The 24968-nt window shown below is 34.6% G+C and overlaps 1 protein-coding gene across 2 annotated transcripts; it reads right to left on the bottom strand.

Moving 5' to 3' along the window:
• Positions 1 to 16878: 16878 nt before the first annotated feature.
• On the bottom strand, positions 16879 to 19434 carry LOC111395633 (beta-caryophyllene synthase-like). Of its 2 annotated transcripts, none has more exons than XM_023021719.1 (7): positions 19257 to 19434; positions 18859 to 19135; positions 18331 to 18703; positions 17954 to 18172; positions 17711 to 17849; positions 17374 to 17622; positions 16879 to 17275 (listed from the first exon to the last, which is right to left on the bottom strand). In XM_023021719.1, exons 1-7 carry the CDS (start codon positions 19392 to 19394, stop codon positions 16985 to 16987), a joined length of 1686 nt encoding a protein of 561 aa, XP_022877487.1. In that variant the 5' UTR covers positions 19395 to 19434; the 3' UTR covers positions 16879 to 16984. The 2 variants fall into 2 exon arrangements, with proteins under 2 accessions (XP_022877487.1, XP_022877486.1); XM_023021718.1 differs by having other exon boundaries at positions 18331 to 18706.
• Between the last annotated feature and the right edge of the window lie 5534 nt (positions 19435 to 24968).

Genomic DNA, 24968 nt, shown 5'->3' on the forward strand with positions numbered 1-24968 from the left:
AGTGCGGCTATTTGACCATTGAGGCTTTGGACCTCTTTCAGCTTCTGAGGTGATCTCATTTCCAGCAAGGCCGTTATCTTTGCTGGATTGGCTTTAATTCCTCTTTGATTAACAATATACCCTAAGAACTGACCCGAAACCACCCCAAAGGTGCACTTGAGGGGATTCAACTTCATCTTATATTTTCTAAATATCTGAAAGGTTTGGTCGAGGTGACTTACGTGTTCACTTGCCTGGAGGATTTTGACTAGCATGTTATCTATGTAGACCTCCATGGTTTTGCTAATCAATTCGGCGAACATCATGTTGACCAGTCTCTGATATGTGACTCCGACATTTTTTAATCCGAAGGGCATGACTTTGTAGCAGTAGAGTCCTCTATCTGTGATGAATGAAGTAGCTTCCTCATCAGGTCGAAACATGGGTATTTAATTGTACCTCGGATATGCATCTATGAAGCTCAACAGTTCATGTCCAGCAGTGGAATCCACAAGTTGGTCTATTCTGAAAAGTGGGAAGCTATCTTTAGGGCATGCCTTATTTAAGTTGGTAAAGTCTACGCACACCCTCCACTTCCCGCTTGGCTTTTTCACCAGGACCGGGTTGGATATCCACTTCAAGTAGATGGCTTCCTTTATGAAACCACTGCGGCTAAGCTCGCCTACTTTGTCCTTGAGAACCTCGTACCTTTCTGGGTTGAGGGCACGTCTTTTCTGTCGATGAGGGGCACATGAGGGGTTGATGTTAATATGGTGGCAACTGATCCTTGGATCTATCCCCACCATGTCCTCATGCTTCCAAAAGAAGACATCCAAGTTCCTTTTTAGGAAGCTTACCATCTCCTCTTTCGCTTTAGGGGACAGTGCCTTCCCTATTTGTAAGACCTGACTTGGGTCCTCCGGGTTGGAAGAGAAAGTCTCTAGTTCTTCCATTGGGGTTGCATTTGGTTTAGATTCAGTTATCTAGGGATCTAACTCATCAAGAGGGTGTCCTTGTTCAGGGGCCTCCTCCATGTTGATGTCTTCCTTCTGTTCGAAGGTATACCCTTATTCAGGGGCGTCGAACATTTCCACGTCCATGCTGGCTTCATTGGCAACTTCAGCTATGATCACATTAACAGTTCGAGGCTCCGACTTTCTCAGAGAGTTCAAATAATAAGCCCTGGAGCCCATCTGGTCGCCTCGGACCGTAGCAATCCCATGTTCAGTTGGGAATTTCATACACAAGTAGTGGATGGAAGTGACGGCCCAAAGATCTTTCAAAACAGGCCTGCCCAATACTCCATGGTAAGTCGATCTATGGTCGACCACTAAGAATTTCATGAAGTGTTGGGCTACTAGGAGTGTTGAACCCATCTCGACAGGCAGAGTGATCCACCCTCGTGGGACGATGCTATCTCTAGTAAATCCGAATAGTGCGTCGATCATGGGGATAAACCCATGTTCAATTTGCATTTTGTCGAAGGTGGAGCCGAGCAGTATGTTTACCGAACTTCCATTGTCGACGAGCATGTGTTTGAGTCCGTTCCTAGCCACTACGACTCTTACAACCAATGCGTCAAAATGGGGGTGGTGAACTCCATTTGCATCTTCCTGGGAGAAGGTGATTGGGGACATCTTATTGGCCGTTTGTGATTCGTTAACAATGTAAGTAATCATTGGCGGGTCCTTTGCTTCCCTTGTGTAATTCCTTTGGACGTTCCTGGTGTTGCCACCGATGTGAGGTCCCCCAATGATTGTATCGATTTTCCTGATGACCTAGTTCCCAGAGAATGGGGCCTGATCTCTCTGTCTAGACTAACCTCGGTCCCTTGATTCTCTTCTCCGAGGTGATTACTCTGTGCCCCTCTCTCTCCCTTGTTCGGGAAGGCGGATCTACGAGGATATTCGTTCCTGCTGGACAGATGTGGGTTGCTTCGATCAGGGCGTCGATTGGCGTCTCAGCACTCACTAATGTCATGCGCATAGAGTTGATGGAAAGTGCAAAACCTTGCTCCTTCCAAGGGCCTGTTTGACCATTTCTTCTTCTTCTTCTTCTTCTTCTTCTTACTATCAGTTCTTTCGGATGGTCCTGCTTTCCCAGGAGCATTCTGATATGCTAACACCGGCACTGCGTTCAATGTGGCGGAAGCCAGTGCCTGCCCGGAGGTGGGAGCTATTGTATGACCTGCTTGAGTCCACTGTTGAGTAATGAGGTGCATTGCAGGTCCTTGACCTACCTGCCTCTGAGGTGGAGGGAGTCCCTGCATGGCACAGTTTCGGTGATCAATCATTTCCTCACTGACGATTTCCACTCTCATCATTTTCACCAGTTCGTCATAGGTGGCAGGATTCTTACTACGCACGTCCCTCCAGAACAAAGTGTTCATGTTGAGGCCGCCTTTCAGAGCTGAAAGGGCTTCCCTGTCAGTAACCTATTCGCAGTATGTGATTTCGTCTGTAAACCTGGCGAGATAGCTTTTCAGCATCTCTCTCGTGGCCTGCCTCATATCTTGCAGGCATTGCACTGGGGCCTTTCCTTCCCTGCGTGAGAGGTATTGGTTCAAGAATGCCTTTTTCAAATTTGGCCAACTCTTAATACTTAGGGGAGGAAGTCTGATTTACCACACTTCAGCAGCTCCGCCTAGGGTTAAGTGGAAGGCTCTGCATTTCAAAGCAGGCGAAGCTCCTCTAAGGCTAATCTATGTCATGTACTTGGTGAGGTGCTTCTCCAGGCCCCCCTTTCCTTCATACTTGGAGATCTTATGGGGCATGAAGTTCGTCGGCATTGGGAAGCTTTGGGTCTTCCTTGAAAAAGGGAGGTTATCATCATCGTCATCGATCTCATAAGATCGACAGGGCCCATCTGACCCTTCATCATCTTGAATATCCTGAGGAGGTGGCGGTGCCTCTCCTCGGCTTCCCCAATCGACTGGGTTCCTTCTATCCCTCCTATTTCTAGGGGAAGCCGCCTGTTCTTGTTTCTGGTCTTGCCGAACTGACCTTTGTACCGAGTGGGCCCTATTACTAGGGTTTTACCCTATTCGGTCGAAGACGCTTACCGACCTTTCTCCCTCATATTCTTGAGGGAAATTGTCCCCTAGCTGTGGTTCCGCTGACTGGTTCCCTTGCACATAGGATGTGACTTTTGTACCCACTTCTCTTTCGAGGGGGCGTTCTCTCTGCCAGCTCATATGGCCTCGGGAACGAGATACAGGGGCTTCCTGCATTGGGTAACACCCTTGGGGCATTTGATAGCCCTAATGACCTTGGGTTTGCATAAGAAGTTCATGCATTGCCATATTCTGAACTACGATGTCTCTTTTGCCCATCGCTATTTGAGTCATCCCTTCAGTGAGCATGGTTGTTCTTGCACCTCGGCAACGCCGGTGATGGGGTCTCTGGTGAGTAACATTGTTATGGAGCACCTCTTCTTCAGAGACCTTTCTCATGGGATTGTCGTATTCATGGCTGGAACTCATTCTATCTCCTTTTTCAAGGGTGATGTGAATTTTGGATATAACTCGACCTTCTTCTTTTTCAAGAACGTGCCCTTTTCAAGGTAAGTCGCTAGTTTTCCGGTGTTTTCTCCAGTGGAGAATGTAGAACTTTGGACGGGAAGTATTGCCACAGACGCGCCAATCTGTTGACCTCGAAAATTGAATCCTCCACGTGGCCAACCGACAACTACTTCACGTATTCCTCCTTGCGCACAATCAACGCACGGTCAGATGCACACAGTTGGAATCAGCTGGGGTGGCAGTGGTCGTATACACTCCGACGGTCAAGTTAGGTTAAGGTGATTGGAACAGTACCAAGGTGGTGCAAAATAGTGGGGAAAAGAGTATATATTTGCTTGCTATAGAGTGCTAAGTAAAAAGAGTTTCATTACCTTTGCCTCTTGCCAAGCCTTGGGTATTTATAGGTGAGGAGGGCCGTTAGATGTGAGACATGTTTATACATCTGAACGGTATGAGGCGTGCTCATAGGCGTCAATCAGCCGCGTCTATAGGGTGGGCGGGTGGTTACTTCTCTCCCGAGTTGAGTTGACATAAAGTTGATAGGTCACATCATCTAGCCTCATGGAGACGTCAAATCACTTTAAACCCTAGGGGTAGAAAAGATCTTGACAAAGATCTCGTTCTGAAATCGGCAGCAGATCCTTAGGCTGAGGTCTAAAGGGATCATTTCCCCTCAGATTCAGGGGGTAGGGCGCGTCGGTCAGTTTCGCAAAACTACCTATGCCCCGTAGAGTAATAGCAGATCATCTTAATTGGAACCACTTCGTATGAGCGTTCCACACCTCGGCTGACGTGGTGGTGTACTTCCCAAAGTGGAAACACTTCATATGAGAACACTTCGTATGAGCATTTCACACCTCGGCTGATGTGGGTTCAACAAAAGGTTTTTATCCCAACACTTCAATTGGAAAATTTAACCTTCAAACCTATTCAATTCCACAATAATTCCCCAAACTTAGATTTCTTTCATAATAAAATTCCACAATAATCCATTGAAATCAAATCCAAGAGCGATTATATACATCAAGCATATAATGATAAATAATCACACTAATAGGAGATTTAAGATTGAAACTCAATAAATACTTCAATTGTTCGATGGAAAAAACGTGATTGAATCCATGACAATTTAATACAAATTAAACCAACCTCAAAATATGTTCATAAGAATAAGAAATCTAAATCTAGAATTGTTAACAATGAAGAACACATTTAAGCAAGAAAAGACATTAAAATTTCCAAATATAACCGAGTTCCTTCGTGGCTTTACCAATAAGTTTAGTTCTCCATGGATTTCTTGAGCCCAAAAACCAAAGAAAAATGATAGGAGATGAAAAATAGTTGTGTTCTCGCTAGTCTAGGGCTTAAAATAATGTGCTAAGTTGTTTCCAAAAGAGGTTGAACCGAATAAGGAAACTAAATTTTCGGCTAAAATATTCTGTGCGACTATTTTCAGTATTTTGACTATAACTTTTTCTCATGATATCCAATTAAGGCAATTCAAAATGAATTAGAAAATTAACACAAAGGGCTACAATTTTTTTAGAAATATCTTTTTCCAAATTCTGACATTTATTGGGTCAAACGCGGACTTCAATCTCTGGATGAAAAATTTGAAAAATCTTTATGCGGTGGGAATTTGATTTGTGAAAATATTACAGTCATATTTAACTTTTTTTTTCACTTCTAATTGCACCCAATGGACTCCTAACTTCTCAAATCATCATTCCATCGCCCGTCTTATCTCTAGATTATTTACAACTTGGTCCCTCAACTTTCACTTTCTTCCATTTTTATCCTTTCTCATTCTTTTCTTCTAAATTTCACTTTTTCTACCAATATACAACCTGAATCAAAGTATAAGTATAATGTGTACATTTTGATATCAAATAATCACACGAATACAATAATTAAGATGGGAAAATATTTTATTTTACATTCTTATCAACTGCCAAGAGGATTCGAAGAAATAAAAATATTAAGTTTTTTATCTCCCAATTTATTAGTTAGTTTTATTTTTTCAAAGACACACTCATTATTTAGTTAATTGATTATGTTTAAAATTTTTTGAAACTTGGATTCCACGTTTTAATTGATATTTATGATTGAAAATAAAGGAATTACTTTTTTTGTGTTGTTTCTGAATTTAATGTCAAAAAAAATTGAATTTTTGGTAACACTCTAATGCTTATAAAAATTTAAGGTGTTACAGTTTGGTATCAGAGCACGAGTCTACCTTTTTGTCGACCTTTAAAAAAAAAAAAANNNNCCCCTTTTTTTTTTTTTTTTGTGTTTTTGTGTTTTTGAAACGTTTTCATGACCCAAATCTTCGTAAACTTGACATAAAATTTGTCATTGACGAACAAAAGAAATTAAAAAAAATGCTTTTCCACCATTAAAAAAAAAAAAAAAAAAAATATATATATATATATATATATATATATATTTCTACAACTGATTTCACAAAATAATTTTTACAGTATGGTGCTACTGTTCACGTGAACAGTGTGCATACTATTCACAAGAAAAGTAACCACCACTTGTCGTGTTTTAAAATAAGCATATATTTGTAGAGACATTTGTTTCTTTGTGAAAGGTTAGATATTAATAATTGTTTTATATATTGAAATGATAGTTTAAACTGATTTCAACGTGATCTTAAATGATGATTTTATATGTTTATTTTTTAGGAACTTTAATTTCACGACATTCGTATTTAACGAAATTTCTTTGAAAAAAATAAAAAATCAAAGTAACCTTTTAAGGATTAGGAGTTTGAAGATAATGTGTAATGATATAAAAAATCATTGGTACGTGATGCTCACCATTCAATCATTCTCTAATTGATCCAAGGTATGAAGTGAAATTATTCTTTTAGCATGATTATGAGTTCTCTTGCTTCATGTTATGGAATATCATAAGTATGCTATGATCAAGTATCTAAATTTTTTCACTAATTAAGATAATTTCGAGGATGAAATTCTTCTAATGATGGGAGATTGTAACGCCCTCGAAATTTTTTAGAATAAAATTTATTTATTTTATATGTTATGTTTTTATATTTTGAAATTTGAGGAACTAAATTGAAATAGTTTAATTTTATTTTTATTTTGGCCCAATAATTAGATTTTGATAGAGAAAAAATAAGTTTATTGATATTGGACTCTTTTTGTAGCTCTTAATTAATTAGAAATCTTCAACACGAAAAAAAAAATATTTTGGATTAGACTGCATCAAGTTGAGTCTGATTAAAATAATAATGGGTTAATAGAGTTGGTGGGAGCTTGGAATATTAATTAAATAAAATTCTTTTCCTCTTTTAATTCCTACCATATGTGATTTTTATTGGTTATGAAACCAATAGTATAGTACAATTCAAATTTCGCATTTTGAAACCAAGTCCAAGTTGGCCAAGTGTCCTATTTTTAATGGGATGATTGTGCTTGGAAACCAATAGTAGAGTATACTACTAACTCTACCATTTGAACCCATTCTTATCCAATTTATAGTGGTATAATGCTTTTGTATTACTATTGCACTAAAACTCAACTTCTAAATATTTATTTTCACTATAAATACCCTATGAAGTCAAGATAAATTTTCACCATGGAATATTTATTCATGGACACGGTCAGAGAGAGTCAAGGCAGAAATAAAGCATCATAGGAAAAGGGTTTTAACGTGCATTACTTTACAACTTTTTAATAAACGTGGTAAAATACTTTTGTGCAAGTGGTTTGTTTCCGTACATTTTTATATTCAATTAAAAATTTGCATGAATTACCAAGGAGCTTTGGGTTCTTTAGAAAGAGATATGAAATCTTTTGAGAATTGAAGAGGGCCTAAGATGGGAATGTCTCTTGATCAATGATAACTCCATAGAGTGGTATGAAGTGTATAATTTATTGTTATATAATTATGTATTGAAACTGTACGTATTTTACTGGGTATTTAAATACTCACTCTTACAATAATTTCGCAGGTTAGCTTGGGTGGATTGGAACTGTGGTGGAAAGGTGATGCGGACTACCAAGAGGATTTGAAAAATAGAAACGTTAAGTTTTTATTTATCTTCCATTTTAGTAGTTAATTTTATTTGTTCAAAGACCATTTATTAATTAGTTAACTGATTATGTTTAAATTTTTTAGAAGCTCGAATTCCACGTTTTAATTGATATTTATGGTTGAAAATACACTTTTATTTGTGTCGGTTCTGCATTTAAAGTGAAGAAAATTAATTTTTTGGTAACACTCTAGGTTTTATAAAAATATGGGGAGTTACGGTTAACATAATTTAACATAAATTAAGTAGATTTGCTCAATATAATAATATAAATGAGAATTGAAGCCTGAAAAATTGAATAAAATGTACTTATATAAAATATCCCTAAACTTAAACTCTTATTCGTTTCGAACAAGATTATCTACTAAACACTCATGCAAACAACAATATAAGAGCATATAAGATAATTTTTCCGAACTTGCATTACACATTTGAAATCTTTTGTCAATTCATAAAAAGTTTATAACTAACGCAAATAATAATTTTTCCGAACTTGCATTACACATTTGAAATGTTTTGTCAGTTCATAAAAAGCTTATAAGTAATGCAATAAGATTAATTCCCACTTATTCAATGAACAATCAATGTGTGTGCGTGCATAGTCAATCTAATTATCGTGAGCTTCTAGGTTAGTTACTATCCACCCTCAATAATCAAATATTTCATTTTTCTCTTCTGGGATGTACATCCCCAAACTTATTTTTCACATACTCGGGACATTTATTCTAAGGTTCATTATCACAACACTCATTTCTCTCCCATTCAAATTTGGTTAGATTTCACCAATGAGAGTCTCTATCTCGACATGTACTGATTCTCCATAAATTTGAATGTCTCAACCTCTATACTTCAATTAGGATCACCAGAAGTCTAAATTTTAAATTAAATAACCAAGGCTTACTTAAGCAAGAACATTGCTTATGGTTATTTTGTCATTGTTCTTAACACACTTTAGTGTATTTATCTATTCTATTTCACAGTGCCCATTCTTCTATTTTTTGAATCTTTTCTTTGATTTTTGAATATAATTTTCCTCTAAATCGCAGGTAGCCTGATTGATTGTTTTCTAAATATTAATGATGAATACAACCGGATTACTCAAGACTAATTTCACATAATAATGAAGGTAAATTTTTCCTATGTGCCATACCTAATGTATTGCCTTTTTTTAAATAAGTAATTGAAATCAAAGCCTTGGTATAGGTTCTACTTGTTGGCCAAAAACACTCAATCAATATGTTTAACAATCATTAAAACAACACTTAACTAAATAACTCCAACACCGGATCAACCATCCTCAGCTATCCTTAATAGCTTAAGTGGTTGTGCTACATAATATGATCTTTGTTTATCAACCTAAGTTCAACATTAATTTAACATATACTATCAATATAATTGATAAAAAAAATTCATATTGATTATCATGACTATTGTGCTCAATAAATGATCTAACATAAAAAGTATCAAATTGGAAAAAAATGCATCACTTATTTAAAATGTATTTATCATATATAATTTCAGATAATCATAATCATAGTCGATAAGGCTATCCAATTTAAGCAAAAAACATACAAAATAAGAAAATATTTTTTTGAAAATTTTCAATTTTTTATGCATGTCACACAAACAAATAAATATAGCAAACTAACTAAACTACACCCAAAATTTTATTACTACATTGCCCTTAATCTAGAGCAATTTATAATCAAAAGCACAGAAGCAAGTTAAGAGGGGGAAAACTAAGATTTGCCAAATATTAATGGGGCGTGGTACATGAAGCTGTAACTTGAAGAATCTTCGGTCTACTTGCCTTTTTCTTTTTCTTTTCTTACATTTTTTGATGTCATATTTTCCTATAACGAGTATCATGAAATACATTAGTAACCCCTAAGCAATGAATCATATTCAGATATATCAAATTTGTAAGTGAAAATAGGGAATGGAGGGGAACGAAACAAGAGACATAGACATGGGATGCGACATGGGATGCAGGCCCTTGCGTGCCTTGTGTCATGTTCATGCCAAAATTGTCTTATTTTCATTGCAAGTGAAGAATTTTTCATGCAAATATGTCATATGTCAATGGATGATTGCCTCATATGAGTTCGGAGAAAAACATCATAGAAAAGTTCATTGGAGAATGTTATCGAATTATTTGTGTTTGATGAAAATTTCTTTTTATTTGTATGAAAGTTGAAGGTGTTCAAGCCCCAGTAGTTCATAACATTAATTGAATCCATACTTACCAACTAAATCTTATCCTAATCACCACAGCTCCATCATAAATTGCAAAAAAAAATAATAATAAATAAAAAAAATAAAAAAAAAATGAAAACATTGAGCTATCCACCTTTATAATGGAAAACTAGGTTAAAATTAAATTAGGGTTATCGTTTGATTCCTTAAGTTTAGCAATAAATCAGAATAAATTTATACACATCAACCAAATATGCCTAACTCCACACATTTAATCATCAATAGCCACACAAAAATTCTAAATTCCAACAAAACTTAATGTGAATAAAAGTGAGATTTTTTGAATTTTTACTTTTGAATTCGAATATAATGATGTGTGAATGCATGATGTAGTGTAGTGGTGGCCCTAAATCTATGTTGGGTTGATTGATTTTATGGAGATTTTTGTGGTTTGTGTATAGATTTGTAACAAGAATGGGATGAAAAGCCGTTGCTTGTTTTCATCTTGCTGTTTCCTTTTTTGTAATGAAAATGAAGAAATAAAGAAAAATAATTTGATTTGTGATTAACCACCGTTGATCGGAGTTTGCAAAGCCACGATCCAATCGTTGCAAATAGGAGATTGTATGGACCTTGAGATTGATCGCAATCAACCTTTCTTTTTTGAAAAACATAAGGACATGCCTATATCTAATATGCAATTTTATTTTCTGTATGTAATGCAATTACCAAAAAATAAAATAGTATAGAGTTTAGAAATGCGTGTTTCCCCCATTAGTTTTTGATTTACAGTTGTTGACTTAAAAAAATGTACCTCTAATGTGGTCAGTAGATTTTAGACCCACTTGACTCCACCAAAACAATTTTTCTACATTCTTGAACTAATCGTTAGTTACCCATAGTCTTCTCTAACGGTGAGAGAGGTGGCTGCAAGCACTGCAATGATTAAGTCAATCTACCAGAAGAAATATATATTAAGTATGGGATGAACTTTGGGATGCAAGCCAAAAAAATGAATGAACACCGAGAATAGATATAGAGAAGCAGAGATAGAGCAATCTTACAATGTTTGATAGTTAGTATTGCATTACCCTTGAATTGATTTGAGTTTTGAGCTTTTATAGTGGCCTAGCTAAACTAGTGGACGTTGGATGATGAAACACACAACTTCATCCTAACGATTGAAGTGTCCGATCATAAATGATTACATCAAATGTTCTAGGCCATGTAGCATTTAATGTTATCAAAAAAGATAACCACTCTATGGCATAGGTTTGGCAGCCCTTAAACCAAATAAAAAAGGTTTGGAACCCTTCCCCCTATTTATTTTATGCATTTCATTCTCTATTTGGCCCAAGTGAAGAGATAGATAAATAGACAAATCCCATTGCACCATTGGGGGGGGGGGGGGGGGGGTTTTTTTTTGCCGGGGGGGGGGGGGGGGGCCTTTATTCTTTTCTTGACTAATTATCTCAATGAAATTTGCCATGTTGTACTCAGTTACTTATGGATGTATGCATGCAGTTTAGGATCGTACTACGTAGTAGCTTGACATGACTTGACATTTGTGGTGATGTTGGAGGTCACATCAATGACTTCTATAGGATCTTGGATGTAAAAGATCTGTTGAGAGAAGTGACAACGATACTCCTCGAACTAGGAGGCTATCACTTCACTTATGTGAGCTTCGACTTTAATACGTGCTTCGGCTACCCACATGTAGATAGCATCTCCATGATTTTAAATACAATAAGACATACCTCACTTTGATTGAGGCGCCTTTCGAAGGTACGGATTGTGGCTTTGATGAGGCCCGCCCAGGTGACAGCCTCGTGGCTAACACCTTATCTTGGGCTTCGGTAAAATTGTTCCACGCAGGCCTCGTTAAGGAATTGCGTGAGCATCTTCATGAGATTCGGTAGCACCACCATGTATGCTTTTTTTTTTTGGGCCTTGGTGGTAAGGCGTAACAATACTTATCCAAGTTCATGCATGATTATTCATATAATGCTTGGACTTCAGAAAGTAGGTAGGTTGTGATTGTGGTTGTGGTTGTGGTTGTGGTTGTAGTTGTAGTTGTGGCTTCATCTTTTAAAAGTAACCATCATCTTTTTCAAACGGGAATTCTATTTTGACATGACATAATAGTCCCCTAAATCCTAATATAGATATTTATATCATGATTGAAACTCGATGAATATGACATCTTATGAAGATTCTTATAGCTTTGATGAGGTGCAGTTTACATTTAAAATGAAATTCCCTATTTTTTTTTAATCCTTAATGCTTTATTTAATTGCATTGTATGGGAACATGAAGTCGTGGAACACTGAAATCGACATTGACCAAGGTGACAACGAGAATAATAGGAAAAGCTAGCCATTGAATTTCACGCCATATTAGGATAGTATTTTCTTCATTTTCTTTTCGACCCCTTTATATGTGGACTTAGAATTTAAGACATTGAGGATAATGTCTTGAAGTTTGGGGTGGAAAACATGAGCTTGCCTATTGTTTTGTGTGTTTTTGTATGTGATTTATTGTTTTAGATGTTAGAAAAATTAAAAAAGAGAGAAATTTTAAAAATATTTTCTTTTCTTTTATATTCAGCTCAGTCATTGCACTAGGTAATTTGTTAGGGTTAACCGAACCACCCATCCTACCTACATGTTTACCCTTTTTTTTAATTTAAGAAAAATAAAAAATAGAAAGATAAGTCCTAATCTCATAAGTATATCTCGATTTTTTCCAATTTATGATGCTGTCGGTAAATAATACACTGAGAATTTCCTTTCGCAAGCTCATTGTATTATACTTAACATTTTTTCCTACTCAGGCAGCCAAACTACATAATATATAGAAAAACAACAAAACTTTTAAGTTTTCTGTTGATCCATCTATATTAACCTGATTTTATTTGTTAGTCAATAGTTTTTATAATATAAAATTATTCGATTATTTTAATTCTTGTAATCTAAGTTAACCCAAAACTCAGATAAATTTAAAAAAAAATCAATTTGGACTAAAAGTTCAAACCGACTAATCGAGCTAGAGTAGGTTGATTTAGGTTGAAATTCGTTAAAATCAACTAATTTGGTTTTGGTTCCGGATTGGAGTCAAAAAACACTTGTTTAAGAAAATTTGACTTTTGATAAATGATTGTTAGCCTAGTTTAGTTTCGGAGATTGATCAAACTATGGAGAATCCTTGTTTATTAACATATTAACTTGCAATTATTGAAATTTACCGAAACTAGAGATGTGGAGATAGTATAAAAATTCAACCTTAGATCACACATTTAAAAAGAGCAAAAAGAATAAGTTTGGGGGAGTCTAAATCATACAAGTGATGAAAGAACATAGTTGACCATTGAGGGTCGGGAATTAAAACTATTTATGAATTCATGATGCTATGCTTAATTCTTTACACACGTGTCAATTTTACATTGGAAAAGTAGATTTTAACTTATGTATTGTGATTTTGAAGATGTGTATAGATTTAATATTATGATTTCAATCCAAAAGATAAAAAGCCAGGTTAGCTAGCGAAATCTTTTGGCATTGCTTGATTGATTGGCTACCAATTAGGTAATTAGTATTGTGTTTGTTAGATTTTAATTTTGTTTGAGGACAAGCAAAGGTTCAAGTTTGGAGGTTTGATAAGTGTTCTACACTTATTCAAGATCTTAAATAATGATATTTAACTGTTCTTTGGATAAACTATTACTTAACTTGTGTTCTATTGTATTTTGTAAGTAAAACTCGATATTTGATGAAGAATTGAAGAAATGAATGCAAAATAGTGAAAAAGGGTGAGATCCAAAATTTGAGGACTAAATTACAAAAAATTCATAGATGAGACAAGCTATAGAATGAATATTAAAGATTTCAAGGATTTAATTGGATATAACTGAAAGATAAAGGAGCAAGATTGTAAGAAAAAAAAGGCTGAAATGAAGCAAACCCAAATCTGGAGGACTAAAGTGCAATTGCTAAAAGTTGTGTCAAACCTCACAATAAAGATTTGAGAGTTCTAGGAGTGAATTGGATGAGGAAAGAAGACAAAAGGAGAAGTATTGTCAAAGTATTGTCACACATCCACTTTCAGCTAAAAAAGTTATGTTTTAGATTTTTAGCCTTAAATTGAAACCCAATTTTGGCATAGCAAACTTTCCTAATGGAAAATTGATATTTCCAAAGAATTGTAGCCCTCCAAGTTAGCTATCTGATGCACTGTAAATCACCTCAATCGAAAATAGGGAGGGAAAATTAAAAAAAAAAAAAAAAGTACTGAAAGCTGCTCAAATGTCGAAAATTAGGCAAGGCCCGCGCTCTCGCCTTCATTTAGAGACGCGCACTCAATCAAAAATGGGGTGCTTGATGTGTCTCAAACCAACCAAATGTGTACCCTAGATATGCCTAGGCGTGCACCTTGGTACATGAAAAAAAATCCAATGTTCCTTATTTTTGTATTGTTAACAATTTAATGCAATCGTTTTGGCATTCTTTAAATACTAACTCGACCAGAACTTGAAAAACCTCTATTTGACCCAAATTTCATCATATTATACGAGTCGAAGAACGAGTCTATATTCTACGAGTCAGCCCGTCCTGAATATTTTCTTGGATCCATCATTGTTTTGAATGTATAAATTTATAGATTTAAATTAATAATTGAATTAAATGGTAATATGGGGATTCATAATTCTAATACAAAAATTCACATATTATATAAATACTTTATTTGCTTTGTTAGTTTAGGATTAGTATAGAAAACATACAAAATATCTCCTTTGATATCACCACACTTCGAATTTAATAGTAATTATTGAACTACAAATTAGACTTTATTCCTCATGAAAACGACACTCTTAACTCGCAAATCTTATTACTTGCTCAACGATTTCATACACTTGCGGGTTTTGTCCGATCAACATATGAAACACTTGAAATGAAAACCATGGTAGACATGATCATTATTTTCGTACCATTGCTCTTCAATTTTGATTAATAGGATATTGCGTCTCGTGTGGAAATTGTGACACATCAATGACCACACACAACATATGCTAGTGAAAATTTATTTGTACCCTAAAAGTAAGAATGCACCTTGCACAATATCTTTTTAAGCACGTTTAATTTTTTCTGCGGTTGTAATATTCAAAAAATTCAAGGACCACAAAGGAAAATTTGATGAATCTTTGATTAGCAATGTACAAGGCTTGTTGTAAGCTAGTATGGGGCTGCACATTGATAGGAAATTCTAGAAGTATTGAAGTTATCTACCATTCAGCTGGATTCCCTAATCCTCCATGGAATTCCTGATAAAAACTTGAGGGAGCTCTGTAGATACTAGATACCAATTCGTAGAACAGTGATGAGGCACTTTGGGAAGATTTTTTTAAAAAATAAAAATAAATTTTTTTTTTTTTTTTTTTTTTTGGTACATGTTTGAATAATTTTTTCTAAAAATGTTTTGTCTAACTAACTAGATGATATTTTAGAGATAACTTCATTGAGAAATTCTTCTAATAGAAATTCAAGCTTGCCTAACTGACCCAATTACGAGGCTAGCGTGCTCAATGAAATGTTAGTTTTTCTCTTAATTTCAACTAATGTCAACAATATGAAAGGTAAATTATTTTGCTGCATCTCTTTATCACTTTTATCTTAATATCTGATATCATACTTATTTATTTATCCTTTTAAAAATAAAAAAAATAAAAATAAGAAGTTGACCTATTAGATATGTGCAGATGAGATCTTAGTGTCTTAGATCAGCTACCGCCATACATTCAACATTGCTAGGAAGCTCCAATAAATGTTTATGTCGAAGTTGAGGAACAGCGGCGGATCACACCAAAATAGAAAAGGTTTAGGTGGGCTTGAATTAATTTCTTTTCCTATTTTTATCACATTGGTCGTTCATTCCTCTTTTGATCGTGTTGATCATTTTGTTCATGGTTCAAGTTTTGTTCAGTTGAACTAATATGAAAGAGTAAGTATCTTTAGATTGTTTGAATGAGAAAGTGGTATCAAGAAGCAACAATCTTAATACGAATTTACATTGATTTTTCTGGTTTGTTTTTTCTCCTTCTTTCCATGTATCTTATGATTTTGTATTAGAAATGGCAAAGGAATTTTGCGTTTTTTGCATGATTATATTCGATCTTTGAATTTATCTATGTGAAATTTGATTTTTCATGTAGAATTTGCAAGAAAGTAAAATATACTAATCTGGTTGTCCATTGTCCGATTGCATCAATGAATTAATTTCAGAAAACTCATATTCACATATTGCATATTTTAGTAAACTATATCATTATATTAAAATTGTGTGAGCATTATATATTTTGTTTACATGCCGTTTTGGACATAAAAGTTCATGAACTCTTATAAAACGGTATGTGATAGGGGTGTCAATTTGGCTCATCAGCTACGCCCCTAAAAAAGCTCGAGCGAGTGTAACTTGTGGCTTGGTTTGAGCCAGGTCGAGCAGCAGGGGTCTGCCTGTAACGAGCCAAGCCTGAAAAATAAATAAAATATAACCACAAAACCTCAAAAAAAAAAAAATAAATAAGTAAATAAATAAAAATAAAAAATTAACTGCCAACTGTACAGGGCATGTAGGTACTATACATGCCGCCTTAGAAGGCAGATTTTATAACTGCCTCTGCTTTAAAAGCTGCCTTAACAAGGCAGCTATATAATTAAAAAAAGAGCGAGCTCGTGTCTCTTTCGTAGTTTCCTTTATTTGATGTCCATTGACAGATTGCAATTGTTAGTTGCACGGCTTCTTGTTAAAAAATATTGAAGTATGAAAATATGGATTTCATCACAATTAATTATTTTGATTTCTTGTATGAATCGATGTCAATATTTTATTAGGGACTCTTTGTAGGGTTGTTATTAATACATGGGGGGAACTAGAATTTCATTATTGTCCTATTATATATCCATGTTCACGAGCACATACATATACTGAAATTATTTTAATATTGAATTTTGTGCACTGGATAGTTTAATTTTAATATGGTTATCACAAGATGTACGATTTGGTCGAAAGGAAAAGTCTATAGTATTTAATTCCTTGATTATTCAACTTCTTTACTAGAAAAAACTAAAGCAACAAATACTAATAATATTTGCAAATATGCATATAATAATTTCGGATACAGTGCCATGGCCGTCCTTATTTTCCAAATATTACAACCATTACTCGATTGATCACGGTATTGCCACTGGTTGAACTAATAACAAAGTTATGATATCTTTTAATTTTTCTGCTGAATGAGTATACGCATCTAAATCTTTGTACATAATATGGGAGACACGTGCAAGATTGACAATAACTTGCTTGAGGAAAGCCATTGGCACAGCAGTTGGACGAAGACATTCTTGGTTTAGGACTTTCCATGCATTCGTAACTTGTGTTTGAATTTCTGCGAAAGCTTCCTCTTTTGATGCACCACTATTTTGATTCATGTAACATCCAACTGCTGATATTTCCTGCTCAAACTGCAAAAAATACAAGCAAAAACAACAAATTAGGCCACTGGTAAATCGATTATTGTTTGTAAGGACCATTATCGAAGACAAAAATATGAACTTCTTACCCCAAATCCTACCAAGTCGTTCATTAGTCTACCAATTATTTCTGAACCTTGTAGGATTAATGGATCACTTGCTACCCACTCAAAGGCTTCCTTGCTCACTAACTCTGCAATGGCTGTCAAAGAAACTGAAGAAAACAATATATAAGTGCCAGATGGCTTTCCCACTTTCATATATTCTTCCAGGGTCGGAATATAGCCACTGTACTCCCATTTTGCCTCTTGGAAATATGCTCTCACCAGTCTTTTCTTCTGAAAATTGTAACATTGATTGAGGAATATATACATTTGATACATATATAACAGACACAAAGAGTTTATCTAGTAATTAATTAATTACCTCTTCTATCACGTAGTGAACAAGGGATGATTTCCCTGTCTTTTCCAACTCTTCCTCAATTTCAACATAAACATCTAAAAGAGCTTTGTAATAATATTTCATGTATGATGGCAACTGATCAACGAGACTTGGATCCCATCTGCTCATGAAGATATCCAATATCAAATAAACGTTAAGGCGAACCTTTATTTTGTGTAATAAACTAGTAAGTATGATAATAAAAAATGCAACGAAATAATTTACCTTTCAATTGCATCCAAGAGAAGAGTAAGTTCGTCTAGAGTCCCATATACATCATAGATGTCATCAATGACAGAAATCATGGCTACTACTTTGGCTAGCATTTTCCTACCATGAGAATATTGGGGCTCATAGTATACTCCCAATGCCCAAGAGTAGCATTCGACCAATCTATCTCTTGCAAAAGGTAATTTATTTTCAAACTCCAATGCCTTCCACCACCTATGTAAAATTTATTTTCAGAAATAAAATTTCAAAAATTTTACTAGCATTTATATTCGATATTAAATTGACAAGACCTGTTGTTTGACATTAGTTAAAACTAAGAGAAAATGGTATACTTGACCTGTCTAATAATGTCTCGAGAAAACAAAGCTAACCTTGTAATCTCATATAGCTCCTTCTGATACATCTTTTGCAATAGGTTGAAATCTAATCTTGCGAAATCCAGCAGCTTATCGTTACGTGTTTCATCTTCTTGATAGATAGATAAAAACTTTCTCGCCCCCAGCCTCGTCATAGTCTTATGAATTGGAAATTCCAAAGCTTCCCTAACTTGTGCAGACACAGAATCACTCACATGGAAGACTACGGAATCAAGTTGAGTGACAGTATACTTCAATGCTTCCTCGAGAGTTTCCTCACCAAATGCTCTGAACTGTGCAGCCTCATACAAACTTAACAAGCCTTGTAAATTGCTAATCAAAGATTCATCAAATTTTCCTTGGCGGTCCTTGAATTTGTTGAATATATCTGCTTCAACCCAAAATACATCAAATGTATCCTTATAAAGATGTAGGAGGTGCATGCTAACTTTTGGGTACAAAAAATTTTCACAAGACATTTTGTGTATGTTTATGGCATGTAACAATTTAGGTGCATGCTTAAGTGTTTTTATTTTTACTTACCACACGAGACATAATGTCCTTGTTGTCTAAGTAACCGAAATCGAAGAGCAGTGATATGAAGATTGCTTTCTTGTTTGCCACAACTTTCATGGCAAGTGTCATATATATATCTAAGAGATTTTTCAATTTCAGTTTCAAAATAATGACCAACTCCAAGACGTTGGATTGCATCAATGATGTCTAGTTTATGCAAAGAATCATCTGGCACAGCCTCTAGCAGCTTCTTCACTTCTTCTTTTAGTCTTTGATGTTCTTTCTCTTCGTGGGTCAACACATCCTGCTTAAGTAGAACCCTTAACGCATTAATGCGATAATCTTTCAATATGAATAGACATACTGTAGCTTTTGGAAAAAAAAAATGCTACTAAACGAAATGGGAAAATAAAGTGTAATTGCACCGTGAGATGAGAATTATATGCAAGGAAATAGTCCCCCCAAACTGAAGAATGAAATTTGACCGAGCGCCGAGCATCCTCAATACCAGCATTTTTGGTGGAAATCAAGGGAGCAGCCGATGCAGGAATTTGGGTATTCATTCTATCTTTCACTTTTAGAATTGGGACAAGAAATAATTTGTTTTCTAGGAGTTATAATTTTATTAGCTTTAACATCCTATTTATAGTTCCCATGCACCGCCATAAATGAGCAACCTTTTTAGGTTGAACTGTTTGGTTTCTATTTCTTTCGCAGCTTGATCTTAATTAACTCTGTCGGAGATGTCAATTCGAATAAATCCTAATTTAACGTATCTCTATAACTTTATCCAAATTATCGAATTTTATGCTGTGATAAAAATCTATAATTTAACGTTCGATTTATTATAAATTCACGTATCATTAAATTATTGGCCAAACAATTCAAAGTATAAAATTCCATAAATAAAATTAATACACATATATTTAACTACTAGAATCTTAAAAATCAAATAAAAGTGTCATAAATAGATCACATTGATTGTCTTAACTAATGATCTAGCTACATACTAATGAAAGAAAAACTTAAGGTATATATTAATAGGGGTGTCAATTTCGCTCATCGGCTCGGTGGCCCGTGGCTCAGCCGAAAATAGCCCAAGGCTGGCCCGTAAGGATCTGAGCTTGAAAATAAATACAAAAAAACTGCAAAACCTTTATAAAAAAAAATAAAAAATTAGCTACCAGTTGTACGAGGCGGGTAGCTATTATGAAGTCTTAAAAAATCTCATAAAATAGAATTAATTATTCTATATGCTATGTTTTTGATACTTTGGAAAAAATGGGAGACTAAAGTGATATATGTATTAATTCAATTTTATTTGAGTCAATATTTAGATTTAAATAGAGTGAAGATATCAATATTGGGCTTGTTAGATATCTTGTATTTAATCATACATTTTAGGCTCGAGAAAAAGTTATTTCGGATAAGTAAGGCCCAATATATTATAGTTCTAAGGATTTATTTATTTATATATTATTATTATTATTATTATTATTATTATTATTATTATTATTATTATTATTATTATTATTATTATTATTTGTAATTTATTAAGTTGTTTATTGATTTTAAACAAGTTGGCAGTAGGCACGAGTTTGGATTATCAAACATAAACTAATCTTTAATTAAAAATTAGAAGTTGTAATTCAATTAAAACTACAGTTAGTCCTTTTTTTGTATTGAAATTTGCCTCTCCCACGGATATTATTATTATTATTATTATTATTATTATTATTATTATTATTATTATTATTATTATTATTATTTGTAATTTATTAAGTTGTTTATTGATTTTAAACAAGTTGGCAGTAGGCACGAGTTTGGATTATCAAACATAAACTAATCTTTAATTAAAAATTAGAAGTTGTAATTCAATTAAAACTACAGTTAGTCCTTTTTTTGTATTGAAATTTGCCTCTCCCACGGAAACCTTTTTACCCAATTCATATCTAAATTGTGGTGGTATACGGTTGTGATAATTAAATTTCATATCAACTGATGTGAAACCATGCAGCAGCGATTGCTATGAAACCCACAACGAGATTGAATCAAATTCCAAGAAAGCCAAGGTTTTGGATTTAATTCAAAAACTATGAATCAAGCAACCAACAATAAGAATTTGTTAACCTCTTGATCACACAATTATTAAACCTCACCCGAATTTGTGAACATCACATGAAAACAAATTTCTTGATAGGTTCGATTGTTCAATTAAGAACAAAGATTTTGAAGCATAAAAGCCTCGTGAGAAAATTCTCTATTAATTCAAGGTGTAAAAGCATTATTTTGCAATGAAAAATAATAAACCTATTAATAGGAAAACCTAAAAACCTAGTTTAAAACGGAAATAAACTCTAAAAGATTACAAAAGATCAACTAAAACAAAATTCTAGTGTAATTAGGAAACTTGCAAGAAAAGCTAAATTCGCGTCCAGAAGTTGTACTGTGCGGTAGCATAGTATAAATCAGTGCAGTTGCATAGACCAAACATTCAGACTCAATTTTGGTTCTGCCATAGGGTATGCGGTCTCATGGATTTTAAGCTATGTGGTCACATAGTTTTATTTTTGAAATCTCTTTCTTCTTGTGCAGGATTTCATGACGATTCCGAATTATATTCATGGGCAGAAATTCGACACCCGAGCTGAAAGTCATGCCCATTTTAATCTTCGCTGCTCGTTTTTCCATATATCTTTCAAAACTTTGAATCCAACACACCAAACATGATTTCGTCTTCATGACCAACATGTAAGTTGTTGTTTGGCTTGTTAACTTCAACATGTTGTACTCCATAGTTTGATCAAATAATTGCATGGTCTCGTTGGCTCAAATTGAACTCAAATCTCGACCTTAGCCTCTCTTCCTCAATCAATAAATCCTCGGTAGTTCGGCGCCTATCCCTGATCATATCGTTCCCTCTCTTTTTAAAAGGATTCAACCTCAAATCCAAACCCAAGTTATAACTTTTATTCCCAATCAACGCAATGACATGAAATGGACCGTCTTCTCTCGGATACAATTTGAAATTCTTCTAAACTCGAATCCACCTCTTTCGAATGTAAACCCAATCTTCTTCACATGGATCAAAGTGTTCATGCCGTGACTGCTTGCTCTTGCTAGTTTGAAATGCTCCAATAACAACTTCATTTGATGAATAACCGTGCATCCTCTCTATCCTATCTTGCCTAGGTACTTGTAGTAATGACACTTCAAATGGATTCATGTTTTCCCTTAGATCATCTTTGTCGTTCAACCCCTTGCATATAAATTCCTTCCATTGCCTTTGTAATTCCTTCTTCTCCTTAGGGATCACACATTCAACCTCCAGTAATGAAGAGATTTCCAAACTAAGGTGTTGTGGTGAGTTTTATCTACAAGTTGATGCACACTGCCCGAATTGTATGGTATCTCAATAGGCTTGTCTTCATGGACCAAGTCTTCAATATCCTGTAAGAAAAAAATAGCAAAGCTAGGGAGGGAATTGTTAGTTCTAGTTAAAGCCCCTTCAACTTCACTCTCCTTTTCATATATGTTCACTTCCGACTCCTCCTTTATCTCTGAAGACTCTCCTTCTTTCTCCTCTTATGGTCCATTTCTATTTTAACCATTTGTCCATCCTCATTTCCACTCTTTACTTCCTTTTCACTCTTTCGTGTTTTTTTCCCCTTTTTTTCACAGCTGTGCACCACACAATTTTCTCTTTGGCTCTCTTGTTCCTTCGTATGATCAATTTGAGAGTTAACCATGTCATGAAGTTTTGATAATTCTAGTTTATAATCCAAACCAGTTAACTTGATCTACTACCAATATACTTCTCAATAGGTGTTATCTCTTCCATTGAATACCTAACTCCATCACATTTGCTAGGCTTCTCTCTGAACTCTTTTTCGCGCATATCCCTCCTACCCCTATAATAGTGATTAGGCGCTTACCGCTTCCTGATGATAACCCTTAACTCATCCCAAGTTTTAATAGGCCTCTCATAATTCCTCCTCCTAGATGTTGTCAGTTGGTCCTCCCAAGATATAGAATAATCCACAAATGTAATCACAGCTAACTTTATCTTTCTTTCCTCAAAATTATTATGGCACAAACATCAATTCTACCTTTTCTTCCCACGCCAAGTATGCCTCGGGATCATTCCTTCCCTTAAATGGTGGAATCGTCATCCTTATGTTGCCTACGTTCCTATCAACACTGTCTCCAAAAACATTTCTACCCCTTCTCTCAAGCCTATCACCTCTATTTCTCATTATCCGTAAATCAATCTCAAACAATGCATCTTCATCACCGTCACTACCATCTCCATACAGATCGCGAATCTCCATCCTAGGCTTCGTCTATCCCGCCTCCTCACATTGGGCACTTCCGCACGTTGCCTCCTATGAAAGTTAGCAAGTTTTATGTCGAATTGGTCCAATCTGTCTTCATATCCTCGCAAACTTGTCAAGTTGCCATAACATCTCTTCTAAAATATTTGATTTGATTTTGGTTCCTGCTTGAATTTGACCCTTTTTTAAACTTTTTTTGACTCTTTTTTTTTTTACCCCCTTTTCTTACTCTTTTTTTTCTATTTTTTTGACTCATTTTTTTTGACTTTTTTTTTACTCTTTTGATAGAAAATTTGACTACGATTCCAGCAAAACAAATAGAAGTTGATTTGTATACGAAATTAGCCCAATAACAACATTTGAAATTCTGACGGGATATTTATGGATCAAATACTCAACACAATTGAAAAACATGAAGAACAACGAAAAACAAAAAGCAAAGACTCAATAAAAAAAAAGGATATAACCTTGATTTTAGTGCCCAAGCTCTGATACCAACTGATGTGAACCCGCATAGCAGCGAAGGCTACGAAAACCCACAAGGAGATTGAACCAAATCCCAAGAAAGCCAATGAGTCAAGGTTTTGAATTTAATCCAAAAACTATGAAACAAGCAACCAGCAATAAGAATTTATTGACCTCTTGATTACACAATTATTGAACCTCACCCGTATTTGTAAACACCACAAGAAAACAAATTTCTTGATAAGTTTGATTGTCCAATTAAGAACAAAGATTTTGAAGCATAAGGCCCCGTGAGAAAATTCTCTATTAATTCATGGTGGAAAAGTCATGTTTTACAATGAGAAATAATAAACCTATTTATAGGAAAACATAAAAATCTAGTTTAAAATGAAATAAACTCTAAAAGATTGCACAAGATCAATTAAAATAAAATTCTAGTGTAATTAGGAAACTCGCGAGAAAAGGAAGATTTGCGTCTAGAAGTAGTACTACACGGTAGCATAGTATAAATCGGTGCAGTCGTATAGAACAAACATTCAGCCTCAATTTTGGTTCTACTACAAGGTATGAGGTCTCTTGGATTTTAAGCTATGCGGTCTTATAGTTTTATTATTGAAACCTCTTTCTTCTTGTGCAAAATTTCATGACGATTCCGGATTGTACACATGGCCAAAAATCCGACACCCAAGCTGAAAGTCATTCCCATTTTAATCTTCGCTGCTCGTTTTTCCATATATCTTTCAAAACTTTGATTCTAACACACCAAACATGATTTCGCCTTCATGAATAACATGTAAGTTATGTTGGCTTGTTAACTTCAACATTTTGTACTCCATAGCTCGATCAAGTAATTGCATGGTCTCGTCGGATCAAATTGAACTCAAATCTCAACCGTAGCCTCTCTTCATCAATCAATAAATCCTTGGTAATTCAACGCCTATCTTGGATCATATCGGCAACTTAATCTATGAATATTTTTCACGATAAATACATACTACAAGAAACTAGGGCAATCCCCTAGAATATCTATACTTACACAAAAAAACACCATATAATAAATATTCTACATACACAATAAAAAAAAAAAGTGTTCACGTCTATAGTCGGAGAATTTGGAAAAGTTTTGGAATGTGTGTCCATAATTTATTTCCTAAAAAAATCGTTTGATCTAACAACGTAGGATAAACGAGGTGTATTTTTTTTTATCCCTTTAAATTTTTTTTTCATGTTGTTGAATTATTATACTTATGAAAGATATTATATATGTATGATATAGCCATCTGGTAACAAAGATATGATATGTATTGAGCTCTTATCGGTTTCTAAAGATATGATGAC

This window comes from Olea europaea, chromosome 6 (assembly GCF_002742605.1).
Source record: "Olea europaea var. sylvestris chromosome 6, O_europaea_v1, whole genome shotgun sequence".
NCBI lineage: Eukaryota > Viridiplantae > Streptophyta > Magnoliopsida > Lamiales > Oleaceae > Olea > Olea europaea.

Coding starts and splice junctions, on each gene's coding strand:
- LOC111395633 (XM_023021718.1), bottom strand. CDS start 19,394: ATGAATACCCAAATTCCTGCATCGGCTGCTCCCTTGATTTCCACCAAA. Junction 18,173..18,330: donor GAGCTATATGAGATTACAAG/GTTAGCTTTGTT, acceptor AATTTTACATAG/GTGGTGGAAGGCATTGGAGT. Junction 17,850..17,953: donor CTCTTGGATGCAATTGAAAG/GTAAATTATTTC, acceptor CTTCATGAGCAG/ATGGGATCCAAGTCTCGTTG.